Genomic DNA, 25,916 nt, shown 5'->3' with positions numbered 1-25,916 from the left:
AAAAATATTATAATGCACCTAAAGGGTTTCCCACAATATTTTTTATAAATTGATGAACACAGTATACTTATAAAACATCTCACACTGTATGTGAACATTCTGTAAAAAAAAAATACTTCTTAAAAATTAAACGGGAGGGAAAGCGGAGAGAAAGCTATGGTGGCTTTTTGTCAGGAAGTGTACGGCACAGTCAGAAGTGACTGTAGTCTGGTTCCCAGACCAAAAGATTCCGACTATTCCTGATGAATCTTAGGTCCGGTAGCCTCCGGTAATACAATGTATTACAATTTATGTCACGTGACTAAAACGGGAGGAATTCCTCCTTTTTCTGAAAATATACGAAGTTTGCCGAAGTTGTTTCGTCGACAATCGGATAGCGCCTGAGTATTTCTGAGTATATAATATAGGTTTAATTAACTACTAATTGCTTATTAATTTTATTTTAAATGAGTTGATAATTAATATTTATTGTTTTCATTTAGAAAATTTGAAATTCAATGACGATTTTGTGCATCAAATATACTCTGATCGTAAGGGTGAACTTTTTGCTGCGTCATGTACAATTTTGAATTTGACGACCGTTACCAAGATTTTCCAAAACTCGGTCTTCATTCGGCTCCGCCTGCTAACAGTGCTATTTGGTTCCGTAATTTTGAATATTCCAGATCAACATTACTCAAATGTTATCTTACAAAAACATCAAACTGTATTATCATAACTGTATGATATTACGAAGCAAGTGATTTATTTAAAGATTTGATCAGAACATTAAAAGCTACAAGTGCTAAAGCGAAATCGGAAACGAAGCCGTGCTTTGAAAAAGGGCCATTAATGTCATCATGTTTATTTTTAGCCACGGAGGCTGCCTGTCCTACAATTTAAGACGTGAGCGTCGGGAATAATTGTCAGGTCTGGGAACCAGACTAAAGTGACTGGTCTTATCTTGAAACTTCAAATGAATTATGATCTTTGCAACACCATGAAACAAATGAACAAGCCTCAACTATTGCACAAAAAAAGCATGAAATACGCCCTGGATTGTCAAACGCGGATTAGTGCTACATACTTAAAAAAAAAAAGAATACACGCACAAAATAAATGGACTAAATATAGCAAACGGATACATGCAACTTTGCACTTTGCATTTCAAGAAATACACAAACCTGCAACATTTTTTTATTTGGTCTAGCTAGCGGGGAGGGGATTGGTTTTTTCTGTTCTGCCCGGGCATGTCTACATGTGGTTCAGCCTTACTATAGTGTTATATTATCCATTTTGGGGTTTAAATAATCACATTTAAAAAAAAATTATATTCCTTTTATTTACATGAATTGTTCATTGTAAAGCGCCAGAAGGCATTTTTTTAAATGGACTCAGCACTATAGACATTTATTTTTCATTATTATTATTAATATTATTATTCAATGCATGGACTTGAGGAGTTCCCCAAGATGTTGGATTTTCTCTCTCCTGCGATGCAGGTAAACCTGTGTCTCCCACAGCATCTTGAGGATGGTTCTGTCTTTGGTCTCATCCAACGGAATGTCCGCACTCAGGGGTGGGCTGAAACGATAGAACGGGGCGCCGATCATGTTGCACCAGGAACGGGCGCGGTCCAAAGTGCGCCCTCGTGCATCAGTCACCTGCACATGAAAATAAGAAATGTATACATGAAGATAAACAGTAACATTCAAACTTCAACAAAATACTGCAAGAGACTTGCGCAATCCCTCTAGCATGGTGGCAGTTTTTATAACGTCAGTGTGCCTAACCAAAATGGAAGATTTCTATTGTTTGAGCAATAGTGACCTTGACCTTTGACCTGTCGGCCCCCAAAGCAATAGGCTTCTTAAGATTACCAAGAACAACCCACAAACCAAATTTCAAGTTCATAAGTAAAGTATTTCTCAAGTTATCATGCTGACAAGAGTTAACCTAACCAAAACTAACACCCTAGCACGCTTGTTTATGGTGTAAATCGAGGATTTTCTTTTTCTCATTTTCCTTTAATTTTCCTTTGTACTCAAAACTTTTCCCTTAATTTTCCTTTGTACTCAAAACTTTTTCGCAACAGCTCTCATTGGTGGTGTACACATTTTCTAAACGACCTCGATTTGGTTCCCGTCCTCGATTCACCGATGATGTTGCCAAGTGTGTCCTCAATTTACACCATAAACAAACGCAGACACCTTTGTTTATGGTGTCAATCGAGGATTTTCTTTTGTTCCTCTCCCCTTTCCCGATGTTTGTACTTCAAACTTTTTTTGCAACAGCTCTCATTGGTTTTGCACATGTTTTCTAATCGAGGTCGTCCTCGATTTGGTGCCTGTCCTCAATTCACCGATGATGTTGCACGTGTGTGTCCTCGATTTACACCATAAAAAAATGCAGACAGACGGACATACATACATACACAGAGAAGGAATACGCTATCGCAATATCCCCCTCCAGCTTACAGCCAGGGCGATAAAAAGGTCACTGTCTTGTTTTATGGCATTGTAAACGGAAACACTTGAATATACGTACATGTAAATGACATCCTTTCTCAAATTTGCATCATTACAGTTCAACGTATTGTTGTGGTCTCCTCACTACAACAATTTTTTTTCTTTTCATTTTTATTAGATGTCACATGTGAATATGCGTGAGCTGTGATATGCTTTCCATTGTTCTCGATGTTGTCAACAACTTTTTACAAATATTTGACGGGATAACTTACCAGATCCACAAATATTTCGCCGAGACCGGCTGCAGCCTTAGCAGCACTGACCATGCCCATAATACCAGACGGTCTAACGATGGACATATTCCGCATGGGTTTGATTGGAATATTACCGGTTCCCACCGACACAACCACTCCTACATTACGCGTTGGTTCACCCTGCGTAAATAAAATGAAAGAATCAATCAATATGATGTCACACTTTTAAAGCTTTAGTCCATCATTTGCAGCCATCCGAAAAAGTAACTGGTGTATTATTGTTGAAAAACATACTTGGTTGAAAGATAGTAAGTGGACTAAACTCCCTGTGAAATTGATCTTTCTGGCAAGCTATCATTTTGAAGTAATCAACGAAAGAAGGCCTTTCCAACGGTGCTTCTTAAGACGCACCGTCAGGAAAATTTAAATTAGTAGTTCGTTTTGTTATTCGGCAAAGCGCGCGCAAGCATTGGCACGACGCACACGCACCCCCGGTTGCTATAATTCGTCGGATCAGTGCGCGACATCGCGTAGCTTCCTTTGGCTCAGCGAGAACGTGTCTCGGACGCTGAATTCAGGCGCAATTCAAAACATGATTCAGCAACTTTTGATTTGAAATTGAGATCCTAGAATGCTGTTTTTCTCGGAATATACAGCTGAAGCTGAGCTGAAACTTCATCAGGTTAGTTGTTCAGTACCCTTCTTTAGATTTTGAGCACTTTTGTTGCTTCAAACGAACAGAATGCACAAATTACAAATGATGGACTATATCTTTAACCCTCACCACTCTTTTATATCCTCTAAATCAAACGTTTGGTTTTGTAGAATGTTGATGGGTTTTAGGCCATAATTGGCATTTTCTCAGCAACCCAAAGTGCTATTCATTTGTTCAGTCTGTGAAAGGAAAAGCTCTCAGCTTTAATCTGATATAATACCCAAAACATAAAAATCCTTTTTTTTTTTAAAGGCAAATGTTTTAGGGTTGCATTTTTTTTCAGGTCACCCTGTAGTATGTTGGTGGAGTGCCATCATTCATTCATTCATTCGTTAGACATAGGCATTTGCCTGTGGTCTCCTCCTCAAATTATACACAGTTGGGATCACTGGCGCCGCTCCCACCACAGCCCGTCTTTCCAGTGCTGCTGCTTTCTAGCAAAATGCTTCACAATTTTAATGAGAACTAAGGACTTGTGAAAGGACTTGTGATTTTACCTGTGACTGGTGTCATATGAAATCCGTACTCCTATGAAATCTGGCCTCTTTACCTTATATGGATTCTAACCCTCTCGAGTGACCTGTCATGTCCTCTTTATCAACCGATGAGTCAGTATTGAAAGAAGTCTATACAATGTATTTCACTCTACATCGGAGTTGTCTTGAAGTTATGATAGATGGGCTTAATCTGCAACACTGCCAGCGGAAGGGGTTACGTGAGCACAAATTCCATAGGAAGATCCACTCAGTACCTTTGGAACAGTCTTCCGAGGGAAATCCACTCAGCACAAACACTTCAAGGGTTCAAGAACTGTCTCAAGACTTTTCTGTTCAATCGTTAACTGCTTTCACTGTTTTCACTAATTTTGAGTTAGTGAAAACTCTGCTGTTAAGCGCTGTGGATACCTTATGTGTAAGAGCGCTCTATAAATGCTTGTTGTTATTATTATTATTCTTACCTTCATTTGCCTGTCCATGTAGTATTCCTGTAGCTCAGTCAAGGCGTCCAGTGTTGGATTGTTAGCAATCAGGCCACCGTCCAGAAAACATCCCATGGGTTGGAAGTAGCTTGGTGCTGCACCGCTAGACCGGGCAGCTTTCCATATCAGCTGATCTGATATCAATAAAAGTTCAAGACAATTAATCAAACAGATTTGAGATGTTTTTAAGCTTACCAGCTTAAATGAAAACAGCTTTTTTGTTTAAATCACTTGATTCAAATCATTGATTTAAATCATGATTAATAAATCAATGGGGTTTTTTTTTTTTTAATCACTGATAAAAACTAGTTACCAGCCACACTATCATCCAATGTTTACCGATTCAAAGCGGTCCTCCGCTGCTTTTGGCTTAGCACATAAGTTTTGCCAAGCAATAATTCCCCACACGCAGCTCCGTGAAATAGGGGACCTGGGGCCAATTTCACGAAACTTGTCTTACCTTGCGACCCATCGTAGGACTTCAGAAGAGTCCCCACTATAAGATCGATCTTAGCTAAGACGCATTCTAAGATCAATTTCACTAAACCCATCTCAATAAGCAAGACTGATGAAAACTTCCCATTTGATGGCTGTTTCATGTTTGTTTTTACAGCTTGACGACACAGTCGTTGAAAAGAAATGTGCAAAACAACCTCCCGCGCGTGCCTGCCAAGAACACGAACTGTCGCCAGAACAATTACTCTTCTTAATAAATTTCACACCCAAGGTAGTTCTACACAAGATACGATAGAGTCATTCTTGCTCCCCGTTTCATCACTCTATTTAAAAGTCGATTAGGTGTTGGCGTATAATTTAATTGTGTAAATAAGCCATTTTTATTCAAACTACCCACGTATCAGAAATCTTTTCCAATCTGTTTCTACAGCTTATTTTTCCCTAGAAACTTCAACTCTAGACCGACACTTGTCTTTAACGGCAATTATTTCCAGACGATATACAAATTAACGCACGCATTCATAAGATAAGACAATCCTCAGACCAATATTACGTTAAGCCAAGTTCAGCCGTGTTGCTGAGGAAGTTAAGACGTGTTGAACGCGTCTTAAATTTGGTGAAATCGATCCAGGACGAGCCACGAGATAAGACGAGTTACCCTCCCTAAGCCGCGTCTTAGTGTTTTGTGAAATCGGCCCCTGGGTTGTCTCTGTTAAGGAAACTGGTCAAAAATTATCTTACCGTGGTACAAAGGCGGCGAGATGAAGTTATCTTTGTTGTAGACGACACAGGCAGACGAAGAGCTGGCAGGGGGCTCGTAGGTGCGGAAAATATGCAGAGGGGGCGGTGTGCGGTCCCCAAGGGTAGCCGTCACCAAAACCCTACAAAAACAATAGGAGAGTCAATGATGTATGCCACCAGGTACCAGACTACATGATGTTATGTGGGTATTTTGGCAGGGAGGTAGTCGAGTTCATCACAAGTAAATGACAAGCCCAGTCACAATAAAATCACAAGTCATCACAAGTCCATCAGACGTCCATCGCAAGTCCATCACAAGTCCATCACAAGTAATAGTGGATGAACAATAACAAAGGAATGCCTTTGTCAAAGCTCATTTGAATAGCTTGTGAGTTGAATTGGGACTGGAGGACTTGTGATGGACTCAACTAGACATCCCTGTTATTTTGGGAGCTTACTGTCGAGTCCTTTGCGAGTCCACTGAGAAACATGAAATAATAAGTGTCATAATAGGAACTAAGCCTGAATAACGAGGCAGTATATGGTATGAGTATTTTGGTTTGTAATACTCTAGAATCCGAGTATTTGGAGAAAGAAAATATGTTCAAAATGTTGAAGTATTCTTAAAAGGTACTGAATCCCAGTCTGAATCCAATGAATGAACAATTCTCTTTCTTTCTTTTTTTCAAAAGATAGCTCTGTTGAAACCGTTTCTGAATAGAGGAGATTTTACTACACGGCTTATGCGACTTGTTCCAGTTACATAACAGAAGTCTGGCTTAAGAGAGAAATATTGGCAAATATCTGTGAAGGGAGTGCCAAGAATATGAGAAAGGACTTATCCTAAAAATGACCTTAAGACAAAAACCTCTGCTAGCAGATGAGAGAGTTGATATCTGAAAAGTAGCTTTTTACTTGTGTTTGGTGATGGAATCCATCTTGGTGTCCTCTCCAAAGAGGTGCCTGAGGTAGTTCTCTAGTGGCTCTGAGGCGTACGGCCGAGACCCGATAAACACCTCGTCCTTCAGAGTGAAGTACAGACTGCGGGCTTCCTTCACAGAATAACCTGCAAAAAAAAATCGAAAGATTGAGGCTTCCAATAGGCATGCCCTGTGTTGACTCAGTGGACGAGAGTAGGAACCCAGCAATAAACTGGAAGATCAATAAAAAGGAACTCGTTAATTTTTATAATACCCGGTGAGGTCTGTCTATTTCAAGACTGATAGAACTACAACATATTAAACTGATTTTTAAAATAAAAATGACTGAACAAAAAAATCTCATGGAACTTTTATTTTATATAAGATAAATGCCGAAAAAAATGCAAGTTCATGTACTTATTAGAAATCAAGACAAATCTGGACTTTTTCCTAAAATTTGTCAACATTTCTAGATTCTTAAAATTCTAGATTCGGGAATGTTAACCCTAAGCCTCCCAGACAAAGATCTGTCAGATTTTCATGGTTGTGGAGCATTTGCATAATTAAGGAAGGTAGAGTCAAGGCAACATTATTTCACATGAAGCTTGATGTCTGTTGACAGTTCAAATACAAATAATAAATCAAGTGATAATTTACTTTGGCCAGACTTACCAACTGCGAGAGCCAGAGCTAGAATTCCCCCTGTACTAGTGCCTGCAATCCAGTCAAACATATCGGCAATGGGCCTTCCGGCTGCTTCTTCTATAGCCTGCAGAAACAACAAAATAAATTGCTTCTAAAAAAAAAAAAAAGATTCTAAAATGATAAATGGCATTTGATACATGAAAATCTTGTTATGAATTCTGTTGACATGCTGTGCAGTGCAGCTGTCCATATAGTGTGCAGACTAATTTTTTAGTCTCAAGTCCTTTACGATGACGTTTCCAAAAACAATTGTTTTCAGGAGGTGAAGTTTATTTTTCAGATGCTCCATATATCAGCCACCTGATAACACCTCTATGAATGTTGTTGGTTAGGCCCTCCATACTTACAATTAATAACTGCATCAGTATCAGCTCCTGATACCACCCCTATCCAAGCTAAGGATCTTGTGAATTTGCCGTTTAGGCCCTCCATACTCACCAGTAATATCTGCGTTAGTATCAATCCCCTGATGCCGCCCCCATCTAAGCTAAGGATGTTGTCACTATGTCTTGGGGATGCGGTACTATCTGTCTCATCTGTTGCCGTGGTAACCTTCTGCCTGGTTGCCATCATGCCGATGCACACATTTAAGAAATCCTCGTAAGCTGTGGAAGTCATGCCATGTAAAATGTGTCTCAATACAAAAGAAGGAATTAGTATCTTACAATGATAATTCATATAATAACTGGGGCTGCAACTATCTAAGGCTTTGACTCTTCCAATATTTTATGAATATTGGATATAAATCTCACAATCATTATACATGTACGCACCTTTGTTGCCCTCTGACTGGGCGACTTCAATCGACGTCGGTGGGTTCCCGTCATAGGTCCCGTCTGCCTTGCACCCAGCACTGCACCCCTTCATGCCTACTGGGCACCGCTGTGCCCCTACCAGGTGGAGTGCGCTGATGACATTATTGGAAGATCCTACTAAACCCCCCAGGGAAGACAACAGCTGCGTAGAAGCTACGTGACGTGGGGATTCCCCCTTGCTGTTCAGTGCATTGATGTCGGCTCCAAATACGATCATTGCATACACCATGTCCAGGTCATTTTTCTGTTAGTGCGATACAAGTAAGCAAAATGCTTCATGTAATGGACAATGCTATAACCAGTGAGTATCACAAGTTTAAATTCACAATTGCAGAGCAACTGCCCGTAACCTTTAGCTACAAAACCTCAATGCACTTTTTCAAGTGTACATGAACCTCACCATTTGTATTTCACTAACTGAACCTCACTGACCGCACCTCAGCTGCATTCTTGTCTATTGCATCTTGGAAAACAAACCTCTACAATCACCTACCTATTTATTAATTGTATACAGTCCTTCTGATTTGAGGCGTGCAATCACACCCCCATGCCATAGCACGCCTAAAAGCTTACTGAGAAGTGTGAATAATCGCACGCCTGAATCCCTCTGTACCGCACACCTCGGTATACATTTACGGCATAATAAATACATAGATGAGCTCCTGAAAATTGAAATGGCTTTACTGTAAACCAAAATGAATATTGCAAAAAAATACCAGATTGTTCAGTCCCAGTTTGGAAAAAATCATACATCTAGAAAAATCACACACCTAGAAAAGTCACACGCCTAAAAAAATCCAGGTGTGCCTTTTTCCACACGCCTGTGATTTTCAAATCAGAAGGACTGTGTATACCTACCTGACCTCATTGTACCTCACTTACTACAGCTCCATGTCCCAACAGCACTTCTCTGCACCTCAAAAAAGTACCTCACCTACAGCACCTTAACATTTCTATAAATCACTAGTAGGTGAAGTACCTCACTCACTGCACCTAAGGTAAATACCTCACTTACAAGTAACTTGCTGCATGAACTACACGATGCCTAGAATGTAAGCTGCCTATACACATAACTGCAAGTCACCAGTTGATGAAGCTTCTAACTTTATTCCCCTCCAATAAACCTCATCAAGGGAACCTCACTGCACATCAACTGTTGCACCTCTCACCTTTCCTTAGCCCCATACCCACCCTGACAGCTTGATACAACAGGGTGTCTCCACCAGGCAATGTAATGCCCATATCACTTCTACAAACCTCATCAAGGGAACCTCACTGCACATTAACCATGTCACCTCTCACATTTCTTGAACCGCATACCCACCCTGACAGCTTGATGCAATGGCATGTCTCCACCAGGCAATGTATACCCATATCACTTCTACAAACCTCATCAAGGGAACCTCACTGCACATTAACCATGGCACCTCTCATACTTCTTGAGCAACATACCCACCCTGACAGCTTGATGCAATGGCGTGTCTCCACCATGCAATGTAATATCCATATCACTTCAACAAACCTCATCAAGGGAACCTCACTGCACATCAACTACTGCACCTCTCACATTTCTTGAACCTCATACCCACCCTGACAACATGATGCAATGGCATGTCTTAACCACGCAATGTAATACCCAATCATTTCTACAAACCTCATCCAGGGAACCTCACAGAACCTCAACTATTGCACCTCTCATATTTCTTGAACCTCATACCCACCCTGACAGCTTGATGCAATGGCATGTCTCCACCAGGCAATGCAACACCAACGTCCGCACCGGCACACAGCAATGCTAGCACACATTCCAGCCTCTGGCGTTGAACCATGATGTGCAACGGCGAGTGCCCTGTCTTGCTCAGCAAGTTGACATCGAAGGTCCCCCGTCTTTTGGTCACCAGCTTGATAAATGCTGGTGATTTGGCATAATGCAAGGCGGAGCCTCCGTACTTGACACACAGCATGCTGTCTAGTTGAATATCGAGGGCTCCTAGAATACTTTCAGCAGCCCTGGCGAAAACACAAATAAACGAAACAGCTTTGAATGAAAACGCTCTCCGTCAATTTACTAAGACTAGCCAAATGGACTTGAAAATCTTCGTAAGAAACATGCAAGGTGAGGTTTTGATCAGAGGAATTGTCTACAACAGCATGATGTGCACAAGATAAAAATACATGTATCTATACATCTTGCAAGTGAGAGATTGAGAGGTTTCTTCAGGCTTGCGAGCTACAGTGCCTAGGGCGCTTTTGCGGAATCCTTGGGTTCAGGACTAGAAGTAACTAATATTCATGAATACATAAGACAGTTTACGCATTCCTATTGGTCGAGAGCCTGTCACGTGGCCGGTCTTAAACGGATGATAAAGACATGGCTGGCTGGTCTTAAACACTTTTCCAGTGTCACATGAAATTTGGACTCCCATGAAATCCGGTTCCGTTTAACGTTTCATTGGTTGAACGTTCACATTCCTCACGTATGCATGCGCAATACTACCAGTGAATCAGTACTTCATAGTCTGAAATTCACACTACACCAGCCCAGCTGCGTTTTGCGTGACATCGCACAGTACGCGCGACGCGCATGCCAATGTCCTTATAAGGTAACGAGTTGTGGAGGGGCATTCCATATTACAGTCAGAGGGGTGTTTCGTAAAACATGAAGTAAAATTGTTGAACAAAATGGTTGGCAACGTCTAGTTCTTGCCTTTTTTTGATTTTTGGACCGAAAAGATTTGGTTTTTTGACCGAAAAGGTATTTATGAATGGGAATAAATATGTGTTCGGTCAGTATTAAACACTCTGTTTAAGACCGGTGGGAGTGTGGATGGATGATAATTACCCGAGGCGAATATCACCCATCCAGACTCCCACCGATCTTAAACAGAGTGTTATAATACCTCCCGAACACACATTTATTCCCTTAATAATATTAATAATAGTAGTAGCTCATTGACTAACTTGTAGTGCTGATATTTGAAGGCATAGTGTATAGGACAGCCCATAGAGTCTGTCACATTGACCGACGCCCCTAGAGTCACCAGCCCTGCTGCTGTGTTCAGGTTACCCTGCTGACAGGCAATCTGTAGAGCTGTCAAACGACGATGGTTACATGCATTGATGCCGCTGGTGTCTTCTGCCAAAAACTGTGATTTTGTAAAAATAAAAAATTTACCATTTAAATTTTGCTGAATTACAGGATAAATATTTAGCATTACTCACATACATGTATAAACAATTAGAACTTTTAAAAGCACAGGTTGCGACACATTACTCTGTGTTTGGTTTACCACATACAGAATAACAATTATCCAAAAAAAGCCTTGTATTGTTCTAAAAGTGTCTGCTGTATAAACATAACAATAAACCACTCAAATGTGTAACTGTGATCTGGTACACGGTACCCTGTGGAGACATTTGCACAATAGGGAACAAAAGATTGTATATATGTCTGCACAGAGTAATTTCTATAGGTGAATACGCCTTCACAAGGTTATCACAATGGATTTTACTCAAAAACTAGGAATTTCCGTGGTGTGTTGATCGTCGCAAATTGAAGTATTTTATGTCAGGCATATTAAGTCTGAATTTCAGCCCAGGAAATTAATTTTGATTAAAATAGGAGCATTTTGAAAGTACACTTTGAAATTCGAAAATTTTAGTACATGATAACAAAGAAATGACTCCACAAGGATACAAATTTAAGAATGTGTGTGTAGCAAATGTTTATTTTGTGTTGTTTGTCTATCGATATTGAATCACCACGCTCCGGGTTTTCCAATGTGCGGTCGCATGGCCGGCCCTAATTTAATCGACAGAGGACACACCAGTTGCAACTGGCCAGTAGTTATGATCAGGCTAACCCTCATGATTTGATTTCCAATGTGATCACATAGCCACTGCAAAGAGCCAGCGATGGGACTGCCAGCATGCGGGCTACAATTGGGCTAGCAGTAGTGATCCGGCTTACTCCAAAGCAAGGATATGAATAACAAGCGATACAACCTCACCTGCAGCATTGGTGCTGTATCGCCCAGCAACCTGGCGACATAATGAAACACATTCTCCCCTTCGGCATCGACGATACCCAGCTTGGCCCCACTAATGATGAGGGTTTTCACCATACTGGCATTGTTCCACTTGACTGCCAGATGGACTGGCGTCCTCATTGCATCGCATGCCTGGCTGTTGATGTGTCTAAAAGATAATAATAATAATAATAATAACCGTATTTAAATAGCACCTTTTCCAAAGGATACAAAGCGCTAGGGGAGAATGCAACCAAAGACAGGTAAATGAAGTATATGAACATATGAGACGCATTATGTAGCACCTTTTTGCTAGGTGCTGCGGCGCATATTGTAGCCACTGCCAGAAACACCGGGGCAAACCCCTTCTCTTAGCGACAAGTGTTACTGGGTTCTTTAACGTGCATTACACAACACACGGGACCTACGGCTTTACGTCCCATCCGAAGGACGAAGCAATAAAGGTATTAGTGCATTGCTCAAGAGCACAAGCACAATGCTCCAACAGTCAGGATTCAAACCCATGAACCACAGTACCCCATGTGGACCACAGCACCCCATACACGGCGAATAAAATTTAATGTACAGGCTCCATACACAAGTATCTCCTCAAAGGCATGGGTGGGGGGGACCACTGGAAGAGATAATCGAACGACAACTAAATAATTTTTACTGCTATAGACATGTATTTGTGTCCACATAAACACACAAAACACCCAAGTTTAAGTAGTTGCTCATATTAAGCAAATGAGTTGTGCGAACTTTAGCAGGAAAACTGCGCTAAACCTAGGTGTCTTACTGTATGCAAATCTTAAAAATCCATGTGCTCAATGATTGTTTTTTTATCAAAATGAAATCATTTCCGGTATTTGGTACCAGTCTAGCTACATGTATCTTCACTCTAAGCAAGGAGTTTCTTGTTAAATCAGTTTCCGGGTAATTGACCAATCATGGTAGAATTGCGTCAATGCAGCTTATGTCTAATTACACGAATAGACAGGGAACATGCAAAATCTGATACAAACAAAACTCAACGTACACAAGTTCCATAGGGTTGTCTGTGGGATGTGGCTAACTAGCTAATGGCGATAGGTCAAACACAAATGTTCCTACGTGCCTTTTTAAGCAAGTTCTGTTCCTGGGCCCAATTTCATAGCACGTACTGTTTAACAGTAAGCAGAAAAGTTGCGTTACTATTGCAGAAAATCATGCTGCTGCTGCTTAAGCACTATTTCATGCTATAATGGTTGCGCGCGCATGGAGATTTCTTTTGTTACATCACAGCAAAGTTTTGTTCAGGGGTTAAGCGTGCTTTTGCTGTGATTACTGCTAAACGGTCCCTATAAAATAGATGGAGGCTTGGTAAGCACAAAGTCGGCTGTTAAGCAGCGTTATGAAATTGGGCCCTGATGTTAGCATACTCCTGTGCTTAGTGCTTACCACTTCCACAAAATGGATAGAAGGCTCCACTCTCAGATATCAGGCCAAGCATTAAGTCGCTTGTTCAAAAATCTAAGGCTGCGTGACTGCACCTAAATAACTTGGCTATGGCTCAGTTACAGGCGTATCTATGGGAAGTGGCTACAGCCGCTCCCATAGGTGCGTGTGTAAATACAAGCCTCAGCCAAGTAATTTCTGGCTTAGCCTTACTCTCTGATTTCCGGTGCAGCTATGCATTTCTCAAACTTGGCCGCCACAGCATGGTGAGCGGAGGACCAGGTGGGATTGGTGCGGGCACTGTTGACGATCGCCTGCAAGATCTCTGCATCAAGCACTTCGGGGGCAGCCTTGCAGAACGGATACAGCGTCTGATAAAGCTTGCTGAACTCGGCCATGGTTTGGTCACCTTCGTTTAGCCTGAACATGCTGGAGGAGAGATACAGAATTGGTGCTAATAATATGGAACACTTCTGAACTTGTACTAGTGAGGACATTTCAACTCTGGCCAACTTCGCAGCGAATCGTGACGTCAAATTCGCATCACGTTCGCATGAAGTAAGTTAAACCGGCCTTCAGCTTGCAAATTTTTCCTTGAAAGTCCTTGATGAACAGCAGTGAGTGAAGGGGATAATTAACCCACAAGATTATGAAACTAACCTGTAAGATTTCAAGTGTGATGCATCCAAGTGCAGAAGGCATTCATATTTCCTGCCTCTGACGTCGTGCAGGAGTTGCATTCCGTCCAAACTGGCCATGACCGGCCAGCCTTGATGCTTCAGTGCTGGATTGTCCACTTTGCGGACAGTGCGGGCATACGAGTCCACAGTGGGGATGTTACTCAGAACGTTGGTCACCATCTGGTTGAATTCTCTGAACAGCGACATGGCGGCAAAGTTGTTTTATTCCTCAGGTATCCTGCAATGGGAGAGACAACGTGAAAGTTTAAGAACTCTTAGGCAAAATTTTAAAAAACAACCATATTTAGCGTCCCCTTCTGCTTCCTTTTTGGAGGCCGCCTCCTTTTTTTTTTTTTTAAAACCTAAAACATAAAAATATTTAGGAAGGGGTTATTCCTAAGTACTGGAGAAGTTTAGATATTCAAAAATTAAAAACAAAGAAATTATTATTCAGTTGTGTACTACTAATAGCAAAATCAAAATTGAATTTATGCAAAATAGCAATGCTATATATGGTTGTGAGCAAGTTAACGCTAAAAAAAAATTAAAATAATTTCTCGTCTGAACTTTAGGAAAAAAAGGAGGCTGGCAGCAGGCGCTCTTTTCTTTTTGACCATGATACCACTGCTTTCATGGGATGTTTTTCCAAGATATACGCCAGATGCTGTTTTTCTAAAAATAGACCATCACTTTTCTAAGACTATAGCTTTTTTACTTCAATATGACTGTAGTACACTCATTCATGTTGGAAACAAAGATTAAGACCAAAACAATATTAATTAAGACCATAACAAAAAATAAGACCAAAAAAGGGGCAGGAGGAAAGGATGCAGACGTTGACGAGAAACTGACCATTCTATTTTTTTTTTATTTGGCCTAACCCTAGCTTTTACAGAGCTTAAATAACTTCTGAGCAAATATAGCAAACTCCAGGCCTGCTGAGCTGAGTGCTGGGCACAAATCTATGCCTAATTTCATACTGGCATATGGTACATGTACATAATGTTCTACAAATTGTTACATTGAACTGAAGTTTTGTGTTTGTAGATGCTAAAACCAGCGTTGGAAAAAACTTGAAATAAAATGCAGACTCACTAAATATGGTAAACTGGGTGCAGTACAAAAAGAAACTAGAAAGTCAGTTTTTTCCAACGATGGTCAGCCGACCAGCGTTGGAAATTGATACAAAAATACCACTTTTCTTGAAAATGACACTGACAGTCACAGTTGCCATTATTTTAAAGGATATTTTTTTTCCTCCATGTTGAGAGTATCATTCACTAACAGTCCAATGAGGTATTTCATAATAATTTGGTAGTTTTGTTTTTTGATGTTTGCAAAGGCTATATTCCCTTTAAAACAAAAAAACAGGCCACTAAAAAGATTTGCTGAGTCATCATGTCATCAGCAGACACTGCACGCAACGCGCAACGGAAAGTCGGAACTACGGAAGTGATAAAATTTGCTGACGCTGCAGTTTTTTCCAGTGAGTGACTCACAGTTAAGTTGTCTAGATTGTAAACACAAATAGTGCCTTGTCATCCAGAATGACAAATCAACAAAGAACAAAGTAAGAATTCTCGGTACAAAAAGAGGAACAACACTCACAGCAGCTAACCAGAATTTGGGTCGAGGATTAAAATTTCCGCGAAAGCTGAATGGAACCTAGTATTCTATGACACAATATCCTACGTTCTGAATAGATTAGACTGGTACCTAAAAGTTTTTGATCATGCTCGTCCCCGAAGAGATTACAGCAACAACGCATTGCGTCATAGGATCTGTGAATGGGTCCGGGTACATAGTTTGAGATCGAGGTTGTACTACCGGAATTGACTTCCTCTCGATCTCCGAAACGTCAAAACAGAAATTTCAGCTAAGGTTTGCGCCGGTTTATTTGTTTCCAACTCCAAGACAGGAATACTGCAAAACTGACAAGTGGAAGAATTGGACCGTCCATCACTCTACAGGGCAGCACTTCGCCAAAGTGAGCAAGTTTAATCAGGAAAAATTGGAGCAAGAAAAACAGGTACCGACTAGTACCACCGGTCCCCCGGCCCTAGCCCCATAAATGTGGCCTATTTACTGGACTGCCTCCGTAAACATAGGCCAACCACACATCCACATGTACAAAAATCGTGTCGACTTTGCCAAATTTTGATTTTCACATTTAGGCTTAGTTTGTAGGGTTTTTTTGCTTTAGAAGCATACTCACCCTCTTTATAGGCTAATCAGAAAGTGCTGCCTTTTTCAGATGTCTAATTTTCGTGAAATTTCCAGATTCATTTTTACACGTTTGTGTATCAAAATTTCAACATGAAATTTCACAAAAATTAGACATCTGAAAAAGGCAGCACTTTCTGACTAGCCTATAAAGAGGGTGAGTATGCTTCTAAAGCAAAAAAATCCTACAAACTAAGCCTAAATGTGAAAATCAAAATTTGGCAAAGTCGACACGATTTTTGTACATGTGGATGTGTGGCCGGGTGTCGGACGCTTCGCCCCATTTCCACGTCGCCCCATGTCACTTCGCCCCTAACCACTTCGCCCCATCCCCACTTCGCCCCATCCCCACATCGCCCCATCTCCGCTTCGCCCCATCCCCACTTCGCCCCATCCCCGCTTCGCCCCATCCCCACTTCGCCCCATCCCCACTTCGCCCCATGTAGTATGAAAAAGGTGAAGGCTAGGGGTGCAGACCAAATAAACTGCCAAAGACCCCAGATAATAAATGCTCCCAATTCTAGAAACTTAAAAAAAATACAAACTCTCTAATGAGGTGCTCGAGACACAGATGAGAGAAATGATGGCTCTATCCCATTCAGAGACGCCTCTCCTATTGGCTTGTGAATAAAAAATGTGCGTAAGAACAACACATTGAGTTATTCGATGGTGTGACATTGTGTGGTTTATGTTCTTCAATTGAGACACATGAAAGGGGTCTCAAAAATTGGGTAGAAATAAGAAGGAGAAATCAATGGTAGTTTTGACCATAGCCAAGTTTACCCAGGCAGTGGAGTGGGTTAGGTTTTACCTGAGGGCAATAGCAGAATGCATATTCGTCCCTTCTGGGACTCATCAGCCGCTGGATTCAAAAGAATCCGTAGGTATGGGTCGGTGAGTTAAAAGGAACTCACTGCCTTGAGGAAAATGTTCCGTCAAAATTTGTCTGATATGTGACACTTACAACCTCATTTAGATGAGATTGGTTCCTCCAAGAGTGAAATAAGGATGTCAAAGGTATTGTCGTTCTCAGATAAGTGGGAGACGGGTTGGTATAGCCGGGTTGGGAACAAAGTTGGATCTTTTACTTCAAGCTTTTTTCTCGGTAGGGGAGAGCCTATAGCTTGAGAGGTTGGTTATGAATTGTTCATTTGGTGATGGGCTAATTCTTTCCGTTGGTTAGCAATTAGTGAATCTGTTGAAATTGTTTTTTTAAGCCAATAAAATAGATGAGATTTTCTTTTTTACATGTAACGGCTGGGGCGAAGTGGGGATGGGGCGAAGTGGGGATGGGGCGAAGTGGGAATGGGGCGAAGTGGGAATGGGGCGAAGCGGGGATGGGGCGATGTGGGAATGGGGCGATGTGGGGATGGGGCGAAGTGGTTAGGGGCGAAGTGACATGGGGCGACGTGGAAATGGGGCGAAGTGTCTGACATTCGTGTGGCCTATGTTTACGGAGGCAGTCCAGTAAATAGGCCACATTTATGGGGCTACGGTCCCCCTAAATAAAATTAAGATAGTGGATATTTTGCCGGAGGTAATGACGGCAAACTAACGATTACTAAAGGTTTGCCGGCGGCAATTCATATCAACAGAGGGCGCTGTACTCTTTAAAATAGGGCTGAATTATAAGATGTATTAAATTCCCACCTAATGTTGTGTAGCACGTTTGGTGTATTGGTTAAGCAAAGGCTCTAGCATTGTGTCTAGTAAGCGGGATGACTCACGTTCGATTCTGACCGCACCACATTTTTAAGGTTTTTTTTCTCATCCCCAAATAAATAAGAATATTCTTCTTTTATTATTTTAACATGTCTCAAACATTTTTTGCAGAGTACTATTACATTTTCTTTTTCAGATTTGTGGCTCTGGAGGATTTTTTTTAAAAGGGAAATAAAGTCCGAAATTATAAAATGGTCTGAATCCCATCTTGTGATTACGAGGTAACAACGATAATTTTGGCATGGAGCCAGACTAAAACTTGTCACCGGAAAATGTTTAAGTACAAAAAAACAGTAACTGCGCATGTTCAGTGCATATCCGGCAAACTAACGTTTACTAAAGGTTTGCCGTCTCCGGCAAAATATACACTGCCTAAAATTAAAGGGGCGATCGTCATGATCATGATGATAGTGTAGTGTCACGTCTGTGTAGGGCCCCTGTTTTGTTTCGATCAAATGAGATGTGTTTTATTTCTCCATGAAATGAGAGTCAAGACTATAGACAACAGTCTGAAATCCCCCCAAAAATTAATGTTTAGCATGTTTAGGATTGTTTACTTGTCCTATTTTAGTCATGTTAGTAATTGAATAGGAAACCAACCTATTTTGTTTTCATCTTTTCTCGGGAAGTAGGACATAACTTAAGTTAAGTTTTGTCCTACTTCCCGAGAAAAGATGAAAACAAAATCTGATTCAGTGATTGTTTACATCGGACACGACGAAGTATGATACATCTATTCTGTCGTTTTCAAACAATGTACGGTACCTACTGACCTACACATTTTGAAGTAGTATTACGTCACGGATCCTCTACACAAGGATAAACGACTTATCTGAGCTTGTGTACAAAGTGTACGGAACGGTTTGTATAGAGGCGTGATAACAGTCTGTGGGCACATAGAACATACATGTACAATGCGCGCAAGTGCAACTCGTCATGCGCACTCTACATGAAACCCAATCACGGGAGAAATAATTGAAAGAAATTCAACTGCAGTCGCCATGGTCACATGCGGACTCTAGTCTCGCGCACGCGCATTGTACAATGTATGTTCTATACGCACACAGGCTGTGATCACGCCAGGACGCAGTGTCCCTTTAATGACTGAGTAATCAGGGTAATGCACTCTCCCTTCCTTACCGTTGAGGGGGTACTTGTGTACGGAGCTAGCCCATATGTAAATGATTTTCTAAAATCCAAAGATACATGTACCTGAAGATAGCGAGTGCTTTGATTTGCATTTTCGATTCAAGTTTTTGCAATCACTTTGTCTTCGTTTTTGACACCAATGTCGTAATTTAAATGTGCCTGAAATGTGTATGATTATGTGTATTTTGTTTATATTCTCTTCACAGATCTGGTGTAAACAAGGAGTAAACGTCATCATGGTGCGGAAGGCAGGACCAACCAACGTCATTAAGGTATTGGAAATTAACCCACCTCTAAAGTAAAATGATAAATAAGGTCACTAGTAACAGGTGATTGGCACTGACAAAGGAATGGCATTTCCACAGTTCATTAGGTAAAGATTGGATGAGTTGTGATTGACTTGTGTTGACTTTTGAGAAGCTGACTACAGCCACATGGTCTCTTCGCTCGTACCCCCCGCCCTGCAAACAGGACGCTGGGATACTCTGATGAATTCACGCTCTGATTGGTTGGATTTTGCGTGAACAGTGACCTGCACGTCATCGAGGTCATGACTCTGCAAGGTTTGAAACGGCTGTTCAGACTGATTCATTACTCTTTTATTCCAGTTTAGAGATGTTTTTTTCTCGTTGAAAAGCGTAATAATGTAGGAAATTCTGTAAAACTTATCTGTGTTGTAAATTTACAATTCCCATCACTTGCTCAGGTTCCGTTTCGAATCACGAACGGTCGGATTGCATAATGCGACGCTCAAAATTTTGTCCACATGGTCCGCAATGAAACAGAAATCTCATCCAGTATGGAATGTGCGCAATACTATGGGAAGTTTTCGGATAGCATTTGCGCACATTGTCTAAATGCGGTCTTGAACAGCTGCAGCCAGATGCTTTATACATAGGTCATAGGCATTATACATAGGTCACTTCCTTCACAAGATTCTGTGAAGCTCATCAGAGTATCCCAGCATCCTGTTTGCAGGGCGGGGGGTACAAGCGAACATGGTCTCTGGAGTGCCGTGGCCTCGTCTGGGGCATTGAACTTCTTCACTCATTGCTGAGGGCAGAGATGGTGGTTGTGATTGATTCTAGCTTCATTGTGCCTAACAGGCAGCATCGAGCTGTATACTCCCCAGGGAGCCGAGATGGTATTTGGAATGTTTAATTGGCCCAATGAGCAGGGGTAATAATAATGTAAAGCACTTTGATCTTAGTTAAAAGTTCTATTATAAGAACCTATTATTATTATTATAGACGTATGTAACAACCGACCTTTAAAGAAATCAAGGTGCATTTGTTTAGCCTCAACTAAACTTGCAAGATTTATTAGAAAGAAAACACAAGATGATTCTATTCAAGCAAATGCGCCTTGATTTTGAAAATCTTCATCGACTGAGGCCTTTTTAAAATTCAGATGTTTGAAATTATTCAACATCCATCTTTTGACAGTTACATGTACAAGAGGTTTGAGGGTCACATGTTGTCTGACATTTGTTTATGTTGCTATTTGATTTCTATCCCGTTGCCAAGGTGAAACAGGAGCCGGTGGACACCCCCCAAGACACCGTCATCAATGATTATGACCTTGTCACGTTCTCCGTGCGGGAGCTGAACCGTCGGCTGCGTGGCCTGACCAAAGAACAGGTCATCATGCTGAAGCAGCGAAGACGCACCTTGAAGAACCGCGGCTACGCGGCCAACTGCCGCGAGAAACGCGTCTCCCAGAAGGAGACCCTGGAGGAAGAGCAGACGCGACTGCACGAAGAAGTCCGGGTGCTCGACCGCCAGAACCAGATCCAGAAGCAGAAGCTTGAAGATGTCCAGGCCAAGTACCAGTCGTTGCTGAAATTTGCTGAGAAGACCAATGTCCAGGTGAAGGTGGTTACCAGCTTGCCTGTCACGGCCGCATTAAGCGCACCGAGTACCAGCTTGATGGCTGGCACGCCAGTCATTGCACAGACAGGCCAGCCTTCGACATCACTTATTAAAACTGAGCATTAACTTCAAGGCAAATCAAGACTTGACCGGGGGGTTACATGTATGTCCAATGGGACATTTTCATTTCCAACTGCATTTTATTATTAATAAGAAGAATACGCTGAAATAGTGTGACGTCACCTCCTCCCCAGATCAAGCTCTTTTCCTCGACAACGGTTCACGTCCATTCTATAACGACAAATTGCACGTATGTTTAACACACACGATCACAGACAGCAATTTTACATCCTACTTTTACAGAACATTTTCACAAATGAGAACCTGAAAATGGTTCACTGCCTTTCAGTGGATTGTCACCACACCAGTTGCAACCACAGCTGTGCTTATTTGCGCTTCAAAGAGGAAAATCAAGCAAATTATGAAACGGAATCACAACTGCCTCAGAGAAACCACGTTGTTTACTGGGCCGTTGCAGTGCGCATGAACCAATAACCAGAGTTGACCTCTGAGTGACGTCACAACTATTCCAGCCAATGCTGACCTTAACTGCCACAATATCCTTGCTAGGAACCTTCCTCAATCCTCCAAAATCCTCCACTGTGTATGAAACCAATGGCTGCACTCTTTGTACCTACCAAGTTTCAAGTCATCAAGCCTCTAATACAATAATAGTGGCTGGGCTCTACAGTCTTCAATCCTACCAAATCCCCAAAACTTCCTGGTGAATTTTTTGAGGATCTGGAACAATTTGGGTTAAAAGGTATAACAAAAGTCTTTCTTGTGAGACACGCATGTGCCGTAGCTGCATTTTTGCTGCAGGGATTGTTCCCAAACTTGGAAGGTTACTGTTTATTTTGGAATGCTTTATTTGGAACGGGGAACTCTTTCTGAAGCACACAAACTTTATTCTCATCTCAACATGCATTTTGCTTTAGTTTGTCTAACATTTCCAAAATGGACAATTATAAAGACAGAAACTGTAGTACATGTATGACTAGTCCGAAAGTTTGGGACTCTCGATACTGTGTATGAGAGTCCCAAAGTCATTGAAAGCATGCAATACAAGAAACAACCAGTCCAACAACCCTTCAGTACTGCATCAATCAACTGTGCCCAAAGAAACATCTGGCATGTCTGGTACTGGTCTCTATTTCTACACATTTCTCCATAATCAGCTACCAGACTAATGACAATGAATGAAATGGTCAGTCTTTTCAGACAAGTTGGACCATGGTTGGACATGTACCAGTCTAGTCTTTAACCTCATTTTGAAATCGCTTGAATTCCCTCTCATGTGCAAAATATTAAAGAAAAGTCTCCTTTTGTTACAAATTGAATTGAGTCTTCAAACTTGGGTGTTGAAATACTGAGGACCTTTTCTTTGCCCAATGAAAATTTTGAAGATTTTTGCTGGCTAAAGAGTGAGTTAACTTTGCTTGATTTTGTTTTGCATGTTTTTCAGCACTCAATGTCCCACACTGATAAACCGGTATGCTATGCTTTGTTCTCATGGTGTAGCTATTGAACATGAAAGAGAAACTTTGCTGTAACACTGCCTCTTAACTTTACAATGTACCCTTATTTTGTTTGTGTTTTTTTGTATCCTAAATGTATCCAAATATTTGTTCTCAATCCAGGTGGCATCTTGAAACGATCAAATCAGGAAACACAAAGCATCAGATTTTTACGGATTGACATTCAGTTATCGTGCACAATTTTCTGTAAAATCCCCAAAAATGCTCCAATCATGAACAAGGCATCTGTGTGCAGCTCACATCACAAACAACTCATACGAATGACAGCAACCTGAGAAAATTTAACTCTTTCGCTACGGCGAGCCGCTGACAGCGGCACACAAAAATTGTACATGTCGTACGGCAAGCCGCTGGCAGCGGCTCGGTGACGTCGCTGTGAATAAACAGGGTATCCCCATGACGTGTGCCTTATCTACATAATTTATATCGTATAACCTCTGACCCTAGTTTGAGCCGCTGCCAGCGGCTCTTCGTCTCGCCAGGGTCTGCTGCAGGTTATTGTGAGCAGTTTGTTTACAGAGAGACATTTCAAGATGGCGGCGTCCACATCGACACACGGCGGAATTTCCAGCGATTTATTACGTCTAAACGTGAGTAAATCGGGAAATTAAATTCCGTAGCGAAAGAGTTAATTTCATGAAATAAATTCTTAAGTTAAAACGATTTGTACCTAGAGAGTTAGAGTGTATCAAATACTATAAACTCTCGTTTTTTATTGTTACGCAAAACCTGATTTTTCATTAGTTGCTGTTGTGTATGCAAAAATAATGTTAACTGTATGTTAACTACACTGGTACAAATTTAGGAACACAGTTTTTAAAAAGTTTGATTTCATCTTCGTTAGTAACTCCTAACGTTTGAGAAAAAGAAGTTACATGTTTTGATGGTAAAGGGTAATTTTTTTAATTCAGTTGTATTTGACCTTTTTACAGACATACATGGAATTGAAAATATTTGTCAGTTTGAACGGAAAATATAGTGTTTCATAATAAAAATGCAATATAAGCAGCTTTAAATACAAAAGGATGTTTATTATAAAGGTCTAAAAAATTACTGCACATTACTAAAGTAACCGAAATGCATGTTACCATTAATATTGATAATTTTTATCTTATTGTAATCAAGTTGAATAAGAGGGGAAAGTGTGCGATGATTTGCATATTTATTGTGTTATGAAATGGTCAAATTTGGAGAAGGCCTTTATTTTGGATTCAACAAGGAATCACTTCCATCTTAACATTTTGTTTTTCGCAATGTTCTAGACATATTTGCGGTGCGACTGTACCCATTCCATTCTAATTTGGGAGAGGTCTTTTATGTATGATCAATAGTCAGATTTGCTGGACAGGTTGCATGTTATTGTTCAGGGCATGTTTGGGGCTTTTGTTTAGAGATATATTTTTCACTTTTTGTATATAAATTTGTTGATGAACTGTATATGTAATTACGTTTTGGGACATTGTAAATACTCATTTACTGCCTTTTTACATGACACAACCTGAACTATCATCCTTTACATGCACATATCACTTGAAACATAGACAATGTGGCATTTGTTTACAAATTGGATGAACATGCGGCCATGTAATACAAACTTTATTTCAGCATACTGTTCTCTTCTTCACTGCATGTGTGTCACTTGATATGTGATTGTATGCAAAATAACATTCAAAAGATGTTCAACTGTTTTGGTTGCTTGTCAGGTGCTAACGTTGGGCGAAATTTTTTAAAACATGTTTAGCGTCCTGCTTTTTTGACAAAAAAGGAAGCAGGAGGCCTTTTTTTCGACCGGGCTATTTTTCAAGATGGCCGCCATTTTCTTTTCAAATGGCCGCCATTGGACTCAGGAAATGACATAACAGCTTTATATGGGCTAGATGCAACACATAAAGAGGCCAAAATGAGGTAACTGTTAAAAATTTATATATTTTTCGTAAAAAAAAAAGAAAAAAAAGGAGGCAGCCTCCAAAGAGGAAGCGGGCGGGGACGCTAAACATGTTTTTTTTTTTTCCGTCTAACAGTAACATGGTATATATACACTTGGTGCGGGCACTGAATATGACACTGTGACCACTCACTGCACTATTCGGCATGTATGGTTTCTAAATACAATGTACATACAGTATGTACAATCTACGCACGAAAGGGTAGCGTCCTTCAGTGCCGGATGCACAGTGGCAATGTGTTTGGGTGTCTGTCATGTTTCTATCTATTAAGAACATTGAGAGGTTACTTGTACACAGAGCACAAATCAACAGATGGCAATCAATACATCTGTGGATTTTAATTAGCACGTGTACTACATTGTATTACATAGCGTTACATTGTATTGTATTGAATTTCGGATTTGGGTACTACAGGGAGTAACAGGCAGGGCGGTTTCAGGCGCTAGTGACTAACGGATTAAAATATCCCTTGCCATTGGAAAAAAAAAGATTCACTTTGACATGTTTGAGATAAGTAATACTGAAAGAACAGTGTTCATTTTTTACTATTTGGACTGTAATATTCGAGAATTTTAATGCATTACCATATCAAAATTAATGAGTAAACGTTTATGTAATTGGATTTTGTAATATATGAATGCCTTCTATTATTAAAAGGAACAAGAGAATATAGAAGAGATTTTGTTGGTCTCAGTCAATATAATGTTATTTTCACTTTACTCCGATTTATTTTGGTTTAGGTCCTTTAAGAAAAAAACTGTACAACCACGTTTCGAGTATTTTCATATTTAATTTATTTTTTCATCCATAAAAAAATTAGGTACAGGATAAAATCTCGAAATGAGTACCAAATTAAAGATGGCAAACAAATCACCACAAAATACAATGTGTTTGCTATTTTTTAGAAAGTATCATTTATGGAAAATAATTTTTTCCAGCAGTCGATTTGATGCCTCTGAAAACGTGAGGCGTTCTGCCAAAATGAGACAGAACTGGGCAGAGGTCGAAGCGAGGGTTTGCAGGTGTTATAAAAGAGAATAAAATTCTCCTTACAATACTGTTTGTTGCACTTCGATCTGACATTTCATTGACAAGTTATGGCTGTTTAAATTTGCACATGTCAAAAAAAAATACAATACCGGTACTGAGAAAAATGGATTTAAACTTTCGAGTGTTGAAAATGAAAGATGCCTATTGTTTTTCCTTAAAATGCCTTTTCCCCACGATTTT

The 25,916-nt window shown here is 40.6% G+C and overlaps 2 protein-coding genes across 4 annotated transcripts; one reads left to right on the top strand and one right to left on the bottom strand.

Annotated features, from left to right (window-relative positions):
* Positions 1–956: 956 nt before the first annotated feature.
* LOC119737440 (85/88 kDa calcium-independent phospholipase A2-like) lies at positions 957–15,868 on the bottom strand. 2 transcript variants are annotated; one of them, XM_038211798.1, is made up of 14 exons: positions 15,796–15,868; positions 14,158–14,415; positions 13,711–13,926; positions 12,043–12,229; positions 10,994–11,178; positions 9,754–10,042; positions 7,991–8,276; positions 7,656–7,822; positions 7,185–7,281; positions 6,508–6,658; positions 5,593–5,732; positions 4,375–4,529; positions 2,720–2,881; positions 957–1,643 (listed from the first exon to the last, which is right to left on the bottom strand). In XM_038211798.1, the coding sequence occupies exons 2-14, from the start codon at positions 14,382–14,384 to the stop codon at positions 1,422–1,424; spliced, it is 2,484 nt and encodes an 827-aa protein (XP_038067726.1). In that variant the 5' UTR covers positions 14,385–14,415; positions 15,796–15,868; the 3' UTR covers positions 957–1,421. The 2 variants fall into 2 exon arrangements, with proteins under 2 accessions (XP_038067726.1, XP_038067725.1); XM_038211797.1 differs by having other exon boundaries at positions 15,677–15,806.
* Positions 15,869–15,972: 104 nt separating this feature from the next.
* Positions 15,973–24,154, top strand: LOC119737441 (transcription factor MafK-like). 2 transcript variants are annotated; one of them, XM_038211800.1, is made up of 4 exons: positions 15,975–16,206; positions 19,478–19,543; positions 20,798–21,139; positions 22,843–24,154. In XM_038211800.1, the coding sequence occupies exons 2-4, from the start codon at positions 19,508–19,510 to the stop codon at positions 22,852–22,854; spliced, it is 390 nt and encodes a 129-aa protein (XP_038067728.1). In that variant the 5' UTR covers positions 15,975–16,206; positions 19,478–19,507; the 3' UTR covers positions 22,855–24,154. The 2 variants fall into 2 exon arrangements, with proteins under 2 accessions (XP_038067727.1, XP_038067728.1); XM_038211799.1 differs by lacking the exon at positions 22,843–24,154 and having other exon boundaries at positions 15,973–16,206; positions 20,798–21,500.
* The last annotated feature ends 1,762 nt before the right edge of the window (positions 24,155–25,916 follow it).

Source organism: Patiria miniata, unplaced genomic scaffold (genome assembly GCF_015706575.1).
Source record: "Patiria miniata isolate m_02_andy unplaced genomic scaffold, ASM1570657v1 HiC_scaffold_3, whole genome shotgun sequence".
NCBI classification, from domain to species: domain Eukaryota; kingdom Metazoa; phylum Echinodermata; class Asteroidea; order Valvatida; family Asterinidae; genus Patiria; species Patiria miniata.
The sequence above is the reverse complement of the archived record's forward strand: the minus strand, read 5'-3'. Positions and strand labels throughout refer to the sequence as shown.

What these genes read in the sequence shown, in the direction of transcription:
- LOC119737441 (XM_038211799.1), top strand. Translation starts at nt 19,508, where the DNA reads ATGGTGCGGAAGGCAGGACCAACCAACGTCATTAAG. An exon ending in GACCAACCAACGTCATTAAG is followed by an intron (nt 19,544 to 20,797) that starts GTATTGGAAATT and finishes CCCGTTGCCAAG; the next exon opens with GTGAAACAGGAGCCGGTGGA.
- LOC119737440 (XM_038211798.1), bottom strand. Translation starts at nt 14,384, where the DNA reads ATGTCGCTGTTCAGAGAATTCAACCAGATGGTGACCAACGTTCTGAGT. An exon ending in GATTCCATCACCAAACACAA is followed by an intron (nt 5,733 to 6,507) that starts GTAAAAAGCTAC and finishes TTGTTTTTGTAG; the next exon opens with GGTTTTGGTGACGGCTACCC. An exon ending in ACATGGACAGGCAAATGAAG is followed by an intron (nt 2,882 to 4,374) that starts GTAAGAATAATA and finishes TTATTTACGCAG; the next exon opens with GGTGAACCAACGCGTAATGT.